The following is a 17892-nucleotide window of genomic DNA, read 5'->3' as shown; positions in this document are numbered from 1 at the left end:
GAGAGGTTGCCTAATTCTTCCAACTCCTAGGACCTCTACATGATTAAGTCAATGTGGCTGCAATGGCATGAAAGTAAGATGTTTACAGATGAACTTAAGTGTATATATATTATATATATAACATACATATATAATATATATACTCCTGGAACTCCCACACTAGAAAAAAATCCTAGATCTAAATCAAAATAAGAAGTTCTCAGATTGACCAGTCTGCATTTCAGTGCCACCCCCAGCATAGGATAGACCAAAAAAAGAATTGTTCCACAAGTTAAGTAGCACCTGGTAGTCAACTGGCTCCTAAGCAGTTAACATGTGTTGGAATAACTGGACACCTTGAATGGAGGAAGAGAAATACTAATAGAACTAAGCTAAGTGGAATAATAATTGAACTGGAACAGAACCACAGCAACTTTTTATTCAATGATGTTAGCTTTCTACTCCTTAATGTGCAATGGAGGGGAAACTTCAGTGTTCAATTTGCCATAGGTAGAGTTTCAGCCCTCAACCTGCTCTATATGTTAGTGATTTTAGCAGTTCTTAAACTATACACTTAACTGAATATAGTTCCCAGATAGCAGTTGTACTTGAGTGTCACGTGAGCCTTAAATAAAAGCAGGTGGGAGGTGAACTACAGTTCAAATGGCTTTGCCCTCTAGGATCTGTATCCTTGCTCCCTGTCAGTGTCGCCTGCTCTGTTTCTCTTCTCTTGTATCGTAACTGATTCCCAGAAGAAGGAATGAAAGTCCTAATGTAAATTAGGTGTCTAAATGTATAAATTCTTAATATGGCTTAATACATCATCCTTCCTGGGACTACTTTCATTTAAATGACAGGTGAATAGCTTGCTGCTAAAGCAATCAATCTGTGTGGGAAGCCAGTCATTGGAAAAAGAGAGGTCTTTCTCAAGACCTCAGAATCACATCTTGGGCCATTTATAAGGCCAGACCACTGCAGTGTGACTGTCCTCCATTAACTGCTTCTCCTGCAGAGTGAGTGACTTAAGACAGGAAGAAGAGTTTCTGACACCCCGGTGAAGCAATCAGTGGCTCTACCCTGAGCACATTTACTATATGGCTTTGGGCTCGGACAGCACATACAGTATGGCCAATCAACAGCACTGCAGTGACATCAGTTATGCATACATCTAGAGCATTCCTAACACATCAAGACAGACATGCACAGGGTGTCAAGCGTTGACAGGGTTTTCATTGTTTTATTCAGTTTAGGGAGAGGGTGATTTTTTTAAAAAGTGAATTCTGGAATAGCTTTTCCAAAGGCAACCCAAACAATCTAGTTACTCCATCCTTTAAACTTGGATCAAATAAAAACAAGCCAAAAACAAAAACAAAGAAACCCCCATTCTTAAGTGAGATGCGCAGGTGACCAGCACTCTGCAGACAGTTCTCTGTTGGGCGACCTGGATGGCCATGGAAGACTGGGCGGGTGATAGTCACCTAACTGTATAGACAACTCCTATTTTATCACATTACACATGCGTTTTGGCACGAACTGACACCACCAACATTTAATGGAATCATTTGGGATTTTTCCCCAACCACTTACATGGCTGTGGCCAGCACAGGGGAGCACAGAGTAAGGAGATTCCCCAAGTTCTGGCTGAGGGTACACAGTGACAGCTTCTTAAATGAACAAGATCCACTGTACATGCATCACTCTGCAGGGTGTGCACATTCTCGATTCAGGCAGATTCAAGGGTCAGGTTATTGAGATGAGTGGAAATGTGAGACTTCAGCATGGCCACAAACGGGAGCGTTGTAGGACCACACCCAGCAACCCTTTTCCACAATGCACGGGGAAGATAGAAGGTACAATATAGAAAATATGGATTCTGAACAAAGTTTGATCTGCAGAATCTCACTATTTTGCATAAATTGGGCTTTCAGCCACACCCATCTGTGATAAATGCATAAAGGAAGAATTCAGTAAGCCTCATCTTTAACTGGCTTATTCAATAATTAAGTAGCACTAGAAATGGTCAGTGCTCACCCATCCTTTAAGCTTTCTTGAGAAGTTCATGAATAGCTAGCTTGGTCTCAATTTAAGCATCTAGTTAGAAGAAAGTGACCAGTTGGTGCCAAATAAGGGGTTTAGAAAAATGAAATGATCTGCCTGACAGTTTCTGATAATGGGAGGATAGGGGAACAAATCACGTAATGTGCTGGGAAAAATGGATTTGCAGATTTTATCCTATGGTAAAGAGAGAGGCTACCATCATTGACAAAACCAACAGTCTAGTGAAAGAAATTCTATTTGTTTAACCCAGGGTTCAGGTTATGGATACCTAGCTCAAGGCAAATAGCACCTTCCTGATGGCAGTAATGAGGACAAGGCAAGTAGAAAACTCCTGTCGGCACCGTCCCCCTTATACCCTGCCTTCCTACCTCTACTGTGAACAGCAGCAGTGTCTCAGAGAGCCATCTAGCCACTGAATTTTGAGCAGATGGACTCTGCTCATCTTTCCTGGAAAAGTATGTCAATTGATGAGCTCCAAACTCTTCTCCTCCTCTCCAGATGTCACATGCTTCAGAGAGTCAAGGTAGTGGACCTGTCTGGGTATGCTTGCAGTGCTGAATTTTAAGGAGGGGGAATGAGTGGCCTTCCAAGAGGGGCCAGGTGCAGGTATGAGGAAGGTCAGACTGAATGAGATGATGGTCAGATGTCCTGAAACCTCCCTGCTATCCCAAGGATGGGAGGCTAACTGGACCTCAATTCCATTTTAAGCCCTTTTTAAAACTCTTGACTACTGTTGCTACTGAAAGGAATACGAGGGAGCCACCAGCTCATTTTGTAAGGAGTGCCAGGAAGCCATGGTCGACCTGGAAGCTCAGAGTTAGACCCGAGGTTTGCTTAGAGCCTGTGCAAAGCCCAGGCTAAAGCATATGAGCATTTCCCACACAGACCAACATGAAGACTGGCTTGGAGGAACCAGGTGCAGGGGAGGGGCACAGACCCCAAATGCTTCCCCTGGTTCTTCCACCGCCACTGCTTCTGTTCACATTTGCATCTCCTAGACACCTGGAAGCTAAAGCAACACGAAACACTTTTCCTAACGGAAAAGGAAAACCCCAGAACAGAACACTTGTCTTCCCCTTCACTCCCCACCCTATCCCACCCCCTCCAGCCCAACACCCTGAATACTGACAAGAGAACACTTTATCTGTACAAAATTAATTAGAAAACAAAATATTTACATATGAAATTAACACCATCTTCACTCCTGTTGCTGCGGAGCCTGACAGAGCCCCCGGCTGTTCTAGATTGCTGTTCGCTAGGTTAGTTGGTTTGGTTATTTGACTCGAGAGGGATGAGGTAAGAGGAGGGGTGAGGGAATGAGGCCCTGGCCTGAGCCCGGGAGAAGCAGTGCTGGGCAGCCCTTCACCTCCTTCCTCCTGGAGCGGCCACACGCCCTCGGTCCTCTCTTCCCAAGTCTTCCCTTTTAAACCTCAGTAAAGCACTCTGTGTTCCTCTCCCAAATCTGGGAGCGGTTCAGCCCCTTGTCCCCATGGTCATTTTAGAAAGAAAACAAACCTTCGCAAGGCCTTCAATTGGCTGGAAAATGAAAGAGACTGAGGTAAACATCAAGGTGTGGAGGGTGAGGGTGAGGAAGGAAGGTAAGGCAGGGCAAACCAGAAAGCCAAGAGCAGCTGAGGAGGGCTGACTGGAGGAGACATGGCAGCTTCCATCAGAGGAGGATGAGCACCTTTCCGGGTAGTGTGTCCTGTGTGTAACATGGCAATCCTGCAGTCTAGCATGCATACTGACTTGGGCTCTTTGGATGTCACCCTATATAAGGGAAGGATGGCTGGGCCCCTAACACACACCTACCCAGCAGTGCCAAGTATTCATTTCCCGTCTCAACTCTCCAACTTTAAGCCAAAGGATAGGTGGGGAAGAAAATGCATCCTGTCTTCCCGCACCCTGGTCCTTGGAGTTGCACACCTATTTCTTGGAAAGGAGGTGCTGCTGGAAGGCAGAGGGGCTTCCACCAAGGATGGTCACACTGGATTCAGTGACATTCCTGAAAGGTCAGGTGCAAGTGCACAGCCCCTTCCCTCTTCCTTCCCCCCCGCCCTTGCCAATCCCATCCCTTGTATCCTGAGCTGTCTGCATGCAGGTGGGCTCATTTCTCTGAAGTGTCTGTTCCATACTGATTATAATCGGTTCTGAAGGAACAAGACTGTTCTTCTAGCTCCAGGTTAAGTAAGAAGGGATCAAAGCATTGAAAACATCCCCCTCTCTCACTTACCCTGCCATGGATGACTCCCTTCCTTTTCAAAGTCTTGCTAAGCTCCTCCCCAATCCTTGACCAGTTGAGAGTTTAGAAACTTAAGACAGCTTATGTCATCTTTTGCTTTCAAGTGTGGGCAAAAGAGTCATGGCTGCCTCTATCTCCCCTTAGCCTTCTGGAAAGTTCTTGATCCAGACTGGCTGAAATTGTTGGCAGTCATTGAGGAACCAGTGTAGGATTGTCTCATCACCTTTTTAGTCTGGACCACAGAGTTGTCTCCATTCTCCTCATTCAGGAAGGTTGGAGGGGTAGAAAAAGACAAATCTCAGGTATCTTAGGACCATCTCTGCTTGCATATAAGCCAAACCAAGCACATTGTTGAGCTCACGGCAGGTGAGTCAGGGCTGCCTTCCCTCCATGTGGAAGTACCTGACTGCAACAGTGTGCAGCTGCCCATGAACAGGCACATGCAGTCCAGTCTTGCTCTCAGTGTACCACAGAATGAGCTGCTAATGTTCTCTCATCACCAATGAGCTTGCTTTGCAGATCATGCCCAGTGAGTCTCATGGAGTTGAAGCAAATGCTGTTTTGGCTTATACAGAAACACACATGGCCTTCTACCCTCTTTCCCTAGGCTGATGTTACCCATGCAACTAGAATTTAGCAACAGCCTCTTTCATGGCCAAGCAGTTTGCTAAACAGTCTTACTTAGATGTTCTTACTTCCTCACCTAAACGAAAAGATTCCTGTGGGAAAGGCTACGCCAGAGTTCATGCGCTCCTCTCTCTTCTAGTGTCACTCCAAGTGGGACGATGGCAGAGTCCTTCCGCGCTGGGAGGAAGCTTGTGGGCGGTCCTTCCTTTCTCCTGGCCGCCCTCCCACCTCATCCTCTGCTGCGAGCGGGAACTGCTGACAGATGGTGGAAGGAGGGGAAACAGAGACTGGCAAGAGCAATGGTGCTGGTCACCAGGGCTGCCCTCAGTAGGAACCAGAACTCCAGCATCCCATGAATGAATGAAAACAGCACGGAAGGAGCAAATGGGAACCAAGTTCACCCCCGTCCCCCTCTGTGAGGTGCGCACCACTCGACCCCCGGCCCTCCCCCTCCCGGCCCCACCTCCACCTCTCTCTTCCCCATTCAGACATCAGACTCAATACTAGAAAGTTTCTCATAAACGTGCCCATTGCTGGAGCCATTGAAAGCCCTGGGGTTTTTGTTGTTAGGCACACAGGGGTTGGACTGGTTCCCTATACAGATGTCCTTCTGGAAACGGCCTGGCACAGCCCCGTGGAGGGCTGAGACCACCGGCTTGTTGGTGACGAGGGCCCGGAAGTCCGGCCTGGCTTTCGATGCCCCCGCCCCCGTGGGCTGCCTGAAGAAGTAGGATTTACTGCCATGGAGCAAGCACTGGTCATCCCCAAAAGTGGGGATGAAAGGGTTTTGTGTGACCCGGTCAGGGTAGAGTGACTTGCTGAGCATGTAGCCGCCGCTGGGGTTGTTGCTGTGGTGATGGTGTCCAGCGGTGGGCACTGAGGACTTGTTGTTGGCAAAGGTGCTGTCACCGGCTGGCATCTCGAACATGTGGGCGTAGGGGCTCCCATCGAGGAATCGGCCCTTGTCTTTTAGGCTCACGCTGCGTGGGGCCAGGGCGGCTTCCTCCTTCTGCAGATCCACGAAGGTGTCGTAGGAGTGCTGCCGGCGCAGTTTGTTCCGGTTCTTCTTCTGAGCCTTGGAATTGGTCGGGCTCTGGGGGTACTTGGTGGAGGAGGCGGTGGAGGGCACCGCCACGGGGGCTGCCGGCTGGTCCAGCTCCTGCAGGGAGTTGTCTTCGCTGATGTCGTACAGGTTGCCAGCTTTCTTGCAAGCCTCACAGCGGATGCACGCCTGCCTGCCTGAGTTCTGACCTGCCACCGTCGTGGAGTAGTTGTGCAACTTGGAGGGGCAGCTTCGGCAGAAGTTGCCCCCAGACCGGTCCTCCCAGTCGACGTTGGTCAGGTTCTTCTCCCAGGGGGCCGGCACCCCACCGACCCCACCGTGTTTGTCGCCCTGCCCGTGCTTGAGGTGCGACCTGTTGGTGCAGGGCCCTCCTCCGCTGATGGAGTCACGCTTGAAGTCATCGCTGCGCTCCTTGTAGATATCGGTCAGGTCCACGTGCTCCCAGTGAGGCGAGTTCTCCTTGGTGCGAAACTGGTCCAGGTAGAAGTCCCGTAGCCCTTCCTTGTCCCTGAAGTAGCGTTTGTGGTCAGGGGAGCGGGGCGGCCGGCGGCGGTAAGCCAGCTCGATCTCGTCGAACTCCCGCCGGGACTTGGCGGAGGCCGGTCTCTTCTTGAGGCTGTCCTTGTATTGCTGCTTCCGCCTCTTGGCCGCGTTGCCCTCAATGTTGCCGTAGGTGACGGTGTGCGTGGAGATGTCTGAGACGTCAGAGCGGATCAGGTCGTCGTGGCCACTGTAGCGGTCACTCTTGAAGGAAAATTTTCCATATAGGTCGCTGAGCTGGCTGTGCTTAGAGGACGGCAGCCCGATGTCCAGGGGCTTCTTGCTGATGGACCGGGGCTGGGTAGTGAAGGGTGGGTTGTCACAGTCGTAGAGCCCGTCGATGGAGCTGGCGCTGCCGATGCTGTGTGGCCGGTGGTGATGGTGGTAGTGATCTTGGTACACGTTGCTGTCTTTCAGCTGCAGGTTGCCGAACGTTCTCTCCACCTCGCTGATGTAGTCACTGAACAGGTTCTCCTCACAGGGTGGGTTGTTATAGGACTTGCAGTCAGAGTGCGTGAAGCTGCGTCGGTGCTCAGAGATGTCATAGACAGATGATTCGCGGCGTATAAAATCCAGGGCGCTCTGAGGTGAACCATTCACACCAGACAGGTTTGCCATGTTCTTGGCCGTGCGGAGCAGGCGCAAGATGTTGGAGTGCGTGTTGTTCATGGTGGCCGTGGGGGAATTCATCACAGACTGGCGCTCCTCAATGGCCACTCCGTGGATGCAGCTGTAGATACCCTGGAGCAAGATGGGAGGGGACAGGTGAGGTCTCCACATGGCCAGCCAGAGCCCCTGCCGACAGCCAAATGCTGAACTGGTTAAGGACAGGTCAGGGAAAAACAGATATGCTCAAACACTTGCATAGACTGATGTGCCTAGAAGCTTGCCTGATGCATCGCATGGATGGTATCAAAGTTTGTATAGCCACGCCCTGAGATTGAGGGAGACAGACTGGAATGCCAAGATCAGGCATTCTTGCCTCAACCTCACTTACTTACCTTGGTTTTACTTTCTAGTCTTCCACTTTTGCATCTTAAAAGTGAAGTCATGATAGCAAACCATAGCAAAATGAATGGCAACATCTCACAGGTGTGGACACCTTTTTGCCCTGGCTGTGGCCACTGGTGGCCAGGAGGCTCAGGAGCTCAAAACTGGTATTTCTCTCCATCACTGACAAGTTCTGAGCAGCTTGTAGAATTGTGGCCACCCAGTAACAGCTGGTCACATTCCTTCTTGAGCCAAATTCAGAGTGAGATTATGAAGAAGCCTTGTAGGCAAGGAAGCAATTCTCTCCTGCTGTGCCCTACACTGTGGGAGGGAAGAACTGGGACAGATAACAAGTGCTAAATAGGAATAAATAAGTCCCTTGTTGAATTATCTCATTCTCTTGATCTCCTGTTGTCCTTCTTCTACTTTTTCTCTCATATGTACTATCATACATAATTAATGCCTTAACAAATTAGTATTGATCAAGAACTCTCTGTATATAGCTCCTCAGAGGGCTTGAACGAATCCAGCAAAGGGAACGGACGGGGTTCCTAGAGGGCCCTGCTACACTTACTTCTAAAGGCAACCTACTGCTCTCGTCCTGCTTTGCAAGGTGGACAGGATGGGCTCGGAACATTTCTCCCTGGCAAGTCAAGGGACTTGAAGAGGGGTTTGTTGAATTGTGTTTTTGTCATTGGGGCAATTGAGTTGGAAAGAAAAATGGTCCCAATGGAGGGAGGGAAGTTAGAAGGAGGAAGGAACTAAGAAAGGAGAAAGAGTTGGATGAGTGAGCCTCAGCTAAGATCTTACTAAGATCTGCAACGTAAGGTTAATCTATCTTCCCACACTTTTCTTTAACCCTGTTTCACTGTGGCCAGAAGGAAACACCAACTGTTTCTCTTTTATAGTGGCATGGGTTATGTTGAAGACTTAGGAATGGGATGTCCATGATGCTTTACTAGCTCTCATTCTATCATCATCCTGTCTGGGATCAAGGCAAAGTACTCACAGTACAACAATGTGGTTCAGGGACTGTAACCACCTCAAGTTCCATTTTCCTGTTTTGATGTGACTTAAGGATATACATTAATTCATATCCAGGGATAAACTGTTCTGAGTAAAATACAGCAGGAAATTGGTCAGTAAATTAAGTTAATGAAAAATCCATGTTCTTTTGTAATGCTACTGCAATCTAGGTTGGTCATAGGTGGAACATGGACCTCAATACCAAAATGACATTCAAGGTCACCATCCATGAATAACTGTTATAACTGTACAAATAAAATCAGGTGAGGCTATTAAAAAGAAATCTGTTCCCTGACCCTTCTCACAAACAAAAACTATGTTCTTATGACTAACTCTGGACTATAAAGGAATAGTTATATTCTTGTTCCATTAAGGAAGTTTCTGGAATAAAAAGTTCTTATAAGTCAGGGCTGGTTTAAGAAGGTTATGTTAAGGTTTTAACTCTTCCTATCCAACAAATGGTTAAAATACAGAGTGGAACACTTAAACTACTAATATGCCTGTGTATACTGCAAAAGAAATGTTACATTTCATTCAATGTAAAAGTAATTCTTTTAAAGGATTACATGATTAATGCAGTCTATAAAACTCAACTAATGGTGATGAAAGGCGTCTGGCAAAAAGCCAAATTTTTCATTTTGGTAGATCTGCCAGTTCTTAATGAGAACCAAAAGCCAAATTCCCACATAAAAACTGTTGATCTGTTCAAGAAAATATAATAGCATCCATTTTTTTAAAGTAACTTGAAACTTTCTCACCCAAACTCCTGAGGGGAGTTTGTTTGATGTGGCATTCTGCTTTGCACAGTGCTAGGTTAAGTTGTCTTGAATGAGCTCCAGGCATCTAAATCAAAGCACTTACTCTGCTGATGGAGAAGACCATGCCAGGCTTGCCAGAGCAGACACCCATAAAGCAGTGTCTGAACTGCCAATAGAAAAGGTGTTCGCAGATGAAGGTGATAAGGCTGAGAGCCATGGCTGCCCCCAACATGTAGAACACCCCTGCCATGTTGTCGATGTCCAGCTGGCTGCTCATAACTTCATTCTTTTCATTGTGGCAAATGCCAGTAAGCCAGAGAGCTTCCAGTTCCTCCATCTCCCCTGGAGAGAGGATAGAGAAGGAGAACAGATAGCAACAGGAAACGGGGAGAGAAGGGTGTTGGAAAAGAGAAAAAAAGAGTAAACAAGACAAGGAGACAGAAAATGAATAGTGTTAACAGTGATTTATTAATACTATTATGAACAAACTCATCAAGGTATTCAGTAGTAGTCAATGAAAATGTCACATGGGATATAGACATTACTGCTGTTCTGCATCCAGTAGATGATTATTAGTATATGAATGACCAATATGACAAGCTATTGGCTATTCAGGTAACAAGAGATACAAATGACTGAGTCTTTATGGATGAAGTGGCTAGTGATTTCTCACTAAGGAGCAAAGATGTGAGGTGGGAATGATACATGAGTGAATTTCAATGTATATCATACACAAAGACACTTGAGGTAGCAGCTCAAACGTGATCCATGGCAAGGAGGTGGGAAACTACAAGGACAGTCTGTGGAAGGGCATGCGTAACAACTGTTCAAGCAGAGCAACGTTAGTCAAAACAAGCTGAACAGAAGGACACATGGGAGTATTGAGTATCTGAGAATCAGATTTTTATTTTTATAGACAATAGTGGTACAACATAAACAAATGAATCATGAAACTGCTCTTAAGCTTCTGCAAAGCCAATTGATCAGGGAAAGGAAAAGTGATTGGCAAAGAGAGAGAGGCTATTTCCCTCGACCTCTGATACCCTGAGCTCTTGTAGAAGAGTACGCATGAGTAAAATCAGGGTGCTCTGAGCCTGCTGCCACCTTTTAATTTTATGTAAATACACATTGGGTCTCAAAGACCTTAAGTACTTTACTGAGTACCATCAATTATAAAGGTCGAGACTCTAGATGAAAGAAGCTGTGTGCTCTAGAATGAATCTCTTCTCAGAGAAGCAAATTTTTGGGGAAAAGAAAAATCTCTGGAAGAAAATTGTCAGTTCTGACCAGTCCAAGGTTGTTTAAAAACTGGAAGTATGTTTTCCCAATTGGATTCAAGTGTTCTCAACTTTCTCACCTTATGTCTGAGGACTTTAGTCCTGCACCCTACTTGTTTCAGTTCAAAGAGTTGGTCAGGAGATGGCTAGAGATAAATGCCTACCAGGTGACTTTCCTGCCCTTCATTGGGCACATACATGGCAGAGGTCTTTTCAAGTTTCCTCTGCTTTGTTTTGGCCACATGTAAAATGACTGGCTGGAGCATATGACAGCAGCCAACTTCTTCCCAATAGGTTAACTATACTCTGCAGTCCTGAAGCATACTTCCTGGCTGGTTACTTTCACCTTCGCCCCCATCCTATGCCCATAACCCTGTTACAGTTGAGTTGCGTCATCCCAAAATGTTTATGTACAATCCTAACCTTCGGTGCTTTATTATGTGACTTTATTTGAATGGGTTGTCACCAAGGTGACTGGTAAGTGAGGACATTCTGGATGAGGTGGGCGCCCAAGGTGATATAACTAGTGTTCCCAGGAAGAACAGGGTGTTTAGATACACACATTTAGAAAGGTCCTTCAAAAAGTTTGTAGGAAAATAGTTATGAAAGAAACTCCACATTTCATGGTTTTTTTGCCATGAAATACACTTAGGTTTTAATTCTGGTTTTCCACAAACTTTCTGAAATATCCTGGTAAAGAGGGAAAATACACACAGGCAAAATGCTATGCAAACAAAGAAATCAAGGTGATGCTTCTACAAACAAGCTCAGGAATGTCAAGTGCCAAAGAAGGGGGTGGACAAAAAAATCCACATTCTCCCGCAGGGCCACAGAAGCACCAGTTCTACTGACATTGCAGTTCAGACTTCCAGCCTCCAGCAATGTGAGATGATAAACTTCTCTGCTTTAGTTCATTCAGTCTGTGGTACTTCCTTGCAGCTGCCATAGGAAACTAAAATACATCTGCTATATATGAAAATGATTTGGCTCCCAACCACTAAGTCATAACTTAGTAACACAAAGAGGATGGGAACATAATTCTTTTTAGGGGTAAAGCCTTGGCAATTTGAGTAACATTAGATTGGGTCATTACAGTGAAATCCCCATGCTTAAACCATGATGGTTTCCAAGGATAAGAACCATAGATTGACAGACAGATGGGCAAATATACATACAGCTCTTCTTTTGCTATGGAAGATTCTAAGCTACCTTTGGACACAGCCAGGAAGAGGTGACCTAATGCAGCCCATCCCGTCTTGGACTGTGTATCTTTAGAACCATAAGCCAAATACTCACTCTCTTTAATAAGATTAAGTATATTTCTTTATAACAATGAGAAGCTAATTAATACAACACCTCAAAATCTCAGGCTGTGAAACACTTCTTTGCAATACTTGAATTAGCCAAACAAAGGGAAGAAAGGTTAGTGTTCTGAACTGGCCATCAGAGGAGATCAAATAAGCACTTCCCTTTTCTTTAACTCACCATCTCCAAAGAGCTGCAGGATCGCAAGGTCCACTTGGCGCTTCCATCCAGAATCTTTCTGGATGGCAATGCCATACCCAGTTGAAGCAAAGACCTTCCCACTTCCAATGGTCACCAGCTTACAGCCTTCATCTCTGCCTGCCATGTAGTTCAGCACTGCTGCATCATAGATGAAGGCATCCAGTTTCCTATATAAAACAGGTAAACAGGATCTAGTGAAGGGGTTCTACAACAAAAACACACATGGGACCAAAATGGGAAGCCATAGGATTCCAGCAAAGTATGCTGAGAATCTTCAAAGGCTCAAGTTGGAACTCTGCCAGAATCTACTGAAGCCCAAATCCCAGGCTGTGTGTTCTGTGATTTCAGGTTCAAAGGAGGAGCTCTTTCCCGCCCACTGGGAAGCTAAGTTGGGCTTGAAGCCAACTCATAAGCTGAGTCTGAAAAGGAGAAGGAGTAAAAGGGAATCAATAAAAATAATAACAGAAATAATAAAAAGTAAGCACTGCAATGATAACAAATAGCATGGGCAGGATTTATATAACATTTTTCATTTCTCAGTCCATTACAGTCCAGAGTGAGGATAAGTGTAGGTGTGTGTGTTCCAGTAGATGTGCAATGTTATTTTTGTGGTCCCAAAGGTGCCAATATTTTTTGTGTAGTACTGGGTGGAGTTGAGCATTTGGCGTGGTGGGAACACAGGCTTCTGCAACAGCAAATGTGAATAATATTAGAAATCAGGTATCTAAGATTTCTGAACATGTAAGAACCTCATTTTGTGCATTGTGCTTGGCAATGAAGGAATGCATAGAAAAGGAACGAAAACTCATGGTAGAAGTATGAAGGTATAAGTTAATACTTAAAAACAACATTTAAACACACCCATAATGGAGGAAGCAATTCAGATAAAACTGTTTAATTCATTTTGCAAGCTATGTAACTTTGTCCCTCATTAAGAAATTGCCCCTAAGGTATGGTAATACATGGTATTTTATAAACCTTATGTTATAGCAAGGTGGGACAGCACAAAACCAAAGTTCTCATATGGTAAGAACTTGGCCAGGCTACCTATATTAGTCTTACTCCTAGCTTGAATCCCATCTTCTAAAATTTGTGTTTACTTAATTTTTTGGTGGTCAGATAAGAATCCCAAAGTATTTCAAGCAACCATGTCCATTTGGCTCTTCCAAACCTGTAGCAATAGGGGTGTGGAGAGAAGGCCAAATGCTGCCTGTTATGAAAAAAAGACAATCAACTATAGGACCCCCTGGTCCCCAAATCCCATCATCTATAATGCTCCACTGCCTGGCTGCCAAGAGTCAGAGCTGCAGAAACAAATGAACAAAGAGACAGGTGTGGCTGGGACTATCCAAGCCCATACCTTCTTCGTTCATGAACTCCTTTTCTTCCTTTTAATATATGTATTTGTTTATTTGAAAAGCAGAGTCGCAGAGATCGTCCATCTGCAGGGTTTATGAAATCTTTTTAATGAACAAATCTTCCCTAGAGCACACAGCTGGATCACTGCGAATACCACAGAAACTGGGATTGGCAGACAGCCAACAAACTCCTCTAACATTTACAATTGAATTTTCAAAATTTCTCTTGTTCATTAAGATACCAGAACAACGATTTTCACTCATTGTCTTCTTTAACATTTTGTGGCACCAAGCATGGTATCTTAGCCCAACACATCCAATATTCATTTAATAAGTATCAAGAATAACCAGTTCTTACCCTGTTTTCAGGGAGAGCAAGGCATCATCCACCCCTCTCTGGTTGAACTTTCCCATATAGGCGTGCATTTCCGCATAGTTGTTGCGAATATTCCTCTCTGTGCTGCCATTAGGCACTGTCCCAAAGCGGAAAGGAGGTGAGAAGTCATTAGGTCTCTGGAACTGTAGAGAGAGAGAAGAAATGTTTTTGAAAAGGTGTGAATGTACATTGAGTGGAAGCACATCAACAATTGATCAATATATTAGTCCTCAGAATAGCATTTGCTATCCGAGGTGGACTTCCCTCAAAATCTGAGACGTATTGTCAAGTGATTTCCTAACCCTAATGTTACACCGTATGTGTCCCTTGTAAGTATGAGGTACAATGTGAGTGATTACAGCCCACAACACTGTGCTGTTGGTTTAATAGTGGTCACCTTTATTTCTAAAAAGTGTTTGAAGTCTGCATCCAAAACTTAATTTAGGGGCCTAAATACACTGACATTTCACTCCTGTACTTTGTACTATTTAGAAACATTTTTTTGGGGGGGGGAGAGAAAGACAGATAAAGATTGCCTGCTTCCCAGTTCACTCCCTAAAAGACCAGAACAGCTGGGGTTGAGCCAGATCAAAGCTGGGAGCTCAAACAAGGTCCCACTTGGGTGGCAGGGCTCAAATACATGAACCATCTGCTGCCTCCTAGGTTCACATTAGTAGGAAGTGAGAGCCTGCAGTGGACCTAGGATTTGAACCCAGGAACTCAGATGGGATGTTGGTGTCCACAGGGACATTTTGACCATAATGCCAAATGACACCCTTGTCATTGCATTATTTTAGCCATTGGGCTGAGGTGAGGTCAGTTATATTCCTGAAAACAGTCAAATCTGTTTTGCTAAGAAACTTCCTCCTGACTTTCCCTAAAAGTCACATTTAGCTGTATGAGTTGTAGAATAAACTGTAAAACCAAATACAATTTTAAGTATTTTCCTTTCCCTGCCTGAGAACTGAGAGTTATCTCCATTTCCTACTATACAAAATCTTGGATCTTCCTCCTAGGACACCACATTTATTTCTGGTTAGTACCCTGGAATGAAGAATAAACCTGAAGGTTGCTTTCCCAAACACTTAATTTGTTCTTTTGTATATTTGTGGTCTCAAAAAACCTATGTTCTCAGCACAAACTCAACTTTATCTGTATTCCAGTTCGGTTACTTTATGTTGAAGAAATTGCTTTAAATTTTATTTTAAGACATCTTCTATGAATATTTTCTTGTGTTCAGTTTTCTCTAAATAAACCCACCCATACTTGTTTTTCTGGTTTAGATCATTTCAGTTCACATGACCAATTCAATTACTCTCTAAGTGCACTCTAACTTATGAAAGATAGCATCTGATGCAGTCATGGAAGAGTTGTAGCTCTAGATTCAAACAGGCATAGATTGAAGACCAGTTCTGCAGTCACACTGAGCTTGGACAAGGAGTGTACTATCAGCTCCTCACTTCCATGAAGGAGCCAATAGCACCTGGTGTTCAAGCTGATTATGAGAAGGGCTTAGAATAGCACTGGCACACAGTAAGTAGTCCACTGTATTAGTTTAAATTCACAACTACTTTCTGAATTTCTTTGTCAAGTTCATCATCTCTTAGGCTTCTCATTCTGTTCGGCTAGTATAACAATGATCATATAAACCTGACCACAGTAGCTGTAGAGGACCTTGGCAATAGGGATGATGAACAAGATATCTGAAGTTCTTTGGATGTCAATATCATATTACTTAATAAATATCAAGAGCTCAGATTAAGCAGCTCTTAACATGATGGTAGATAATCATCAGATCTTCTAGCTTTAGGAAAACTCTAAACTGCAGAATTGCCTGAGCTTTGAAAATGGCATTGCATTCACTCAGCACTTGCCACAGTTAAAAACAGAGTCCAGCAGGTGTGTGTAGCAAACTATGACATATCAAAAGACCGCTGCTTCCTGACTACAAAGTTCCCTTCTTTGACACATTACAACACTGCAGTGAAATAAGCCAGTCCCCAAAGGACAAATATATCTTACGACTTGTGGTAATTAAGATACAGAATACCAAATAAAGGTAATGTGTATGAGCTAAATCTTGACATTGCACTTTTAATAAATTTTTTTGTATTCCTGGGGGAATATATTAATTGTTGGAGTCTTTATTTAGGGGAGATTTATGCTTAGGACTATAAAGTGAATTGAAAGTATGTCATCTTGAAAATTAAGAGGAGGAGAGGGTTGGAAGTATATGAATATATGCAGGGGACAGCTTATATCTATTTCATATAAAGAAAAACCAGAGAAAGTTTCAAATACTTTCTTTAAAGGGGAGGTTGTGACTTTGACTATTTTAGAGTGCCTTTATTAACTTAAAAGAATCTTGGAGCAGAATGGGCCAGTAAAGGGTCACTCATCCAAACCACTCATTTTACAAATCGCAAACTCCAAGCCTGAACCTGGTAAGTGTTTCCCTTGATCACCTACTGGCAGTGATGGCTAATATTGCCAAGACTCAACTGGCCTAATTAGGACTTGTTCTCCCCTTCTCCAGCAAATAGCAAATTAAATGGGGATATGCTTTCTTGGAAGAGACTGGCATCAGAGTGTCACTGTCACATAAAACTCTTCAGATGTTTGAAGAAAGGTATCGTCCAAACCAAAAACAGGTACTGTGGCTGGCGGCAATGTAACCGAATCAAGTCCCAGCAGTTCTTCACCTTGCTAGTAAGAACCCCTCACTTGGCTAGACAATGTAATTTAAGCAGTAATTCTCTAGTCAATGAAAATTGATGCTTATGATAATGAAGGTACCTCTGGGGTTCAAAGTAGTTTCTGGAACACCAAGAAAAGTTGTAATCATCATGTCCAACACCATTCTAGTAGACATTATACTTTCCCATTTTTGAAAATGGGCAATCCGTGCGAAGTATAGGCAACAGTTCCTGATCAATCGAATGACATCTAATGCCTAAAGAGCTCATTCCCTGAAGTCACATCACAAAATGTTTCTAAGCTGCTGCAGATAAGTTTTAAATTATCTTTAGATTTCTACATGCTGTTCTGTAACTCTGTCCCTGAAACAATAGGAATCAAATCAACTGTCAAAGACCTAGTATAGCCAAGATCATTTTGAAACAGAACACAATCAAAAAACTTACACGATGTAACTTTAAGATTTCTCATAAAACTGTAGATATCATGACAATGTGTGTATGGTATTAGATCTTATCCAGCAACTTCTTTTTCTATCTTTATGCTGTGTGTCCAGTAACAGACACATTCATATTTGCTGTACAGGCAATTCAAGACAGGGCACTCTCCTCAGTGTTGGAAAACATTAGCATAATTAAATCGGTGGGTCATATACCTAAGATGTGAATCATAAAATGATATCAAAACCTCTAGGGAAAAATCAAAAGGGAAATATTTGTAACCATGAATTAGGAATTTTTAGGTATAACACCAAAATTACAGTCCACCAAAAAAAGAGGAAATCTAAGTTGGACTTCATCAAGTTTAAGATCTCATATGGAGACAAAGTTCTGCATGTCTCTGGGCACACAGACCAAAGATAGGATGTGTTCAATTTTTTCACTGGGAGTCTCACAGTAATATGATGGACTCTCTGACAAGGTCCATGACTACATTGTCAGGAAACACTTCAATAACAGCATGGTGGACTTGTGACTGTTCATTAAGGACAGCCATTGGAAGACCAGAGGGGAAATCAATGGGCGGGGGGACCTTGGGGACGGGCACGAAAACCCTCTATATCATAAAACAAAATACAGTAATTTTCAATGTGAAAAAGGTATTACTAAGAATATGCAAGAATATGAAAAGAAATGTCAACACTGGGTAAAAATATTTGAAAATGAATTAAAGCTACTGCAAACCTGGAAGAATTCTAAAATATGGTAAGACTTACTTAAAGTGTCAAACCTGGAAGAATTCTAAAATATGGTAAGACTTACTTAAAGTGTCTTCCATATGAAATACTGAACGACATCAGTCAGTCAGTAGTGGGTAGACGGGAAGGCCCACTCCCATAGATAGGAATGGTCTTGGACATAGACAGTGGGTTTGGAGTCCTGTCAGTGCACGAAT

General features: G+C 43.9%; 1 protein-coding gene across 1 annotated transcript in view; it reads right to left on the bottom strand.

The window, feature by feature from the left end:
• Positions 1-5390: 5390 nt before the first annotated feature.
• LOC101523627 (glutamate receptor ionotropic, NMDA 2B) overlaps positions 5391-17892 on the bottom strand; it is a 196233-nt gene continuing 183731 nt past the window's right edge. Inside the window, exons 8-11 of the mRNA XM_004592578.2 lie at positions 13783-13943; positions 12046-12233; positions 9387-9625; positions 5391-7250 (exon numbers count right to left, since the gene is read on the bottom strand). Coding sequence (XP_004592635.2) covers positions 5391-7250; positions 9387-9625; positions 12046-12233; positions 13783-13943 — 2448 coding nt within the window. The remainder of the gene's footprint in view (positions 7251-9386; positions 9626-12045; positions 12234-13782; positions 13944-17892) is intronic.

Source organism: Ochotona princeps, chromosome 27 (assembly GCF_030435755.1).
Source record: "Ochotona princeps isolate mOchPri1 chromosome 27, mOchPri1.hap1, whole genome shotgun sequence".
NCBI classification, from domain to species: Eukaryota; Metazoa; Chordata; class Mammalia; order Lagomorpha; family Ochotonidae; genus Ochotona; species Ochotona princeps.
This window is presented reverse-complemented; position numbering and strand designations above follow the sequence as displayed.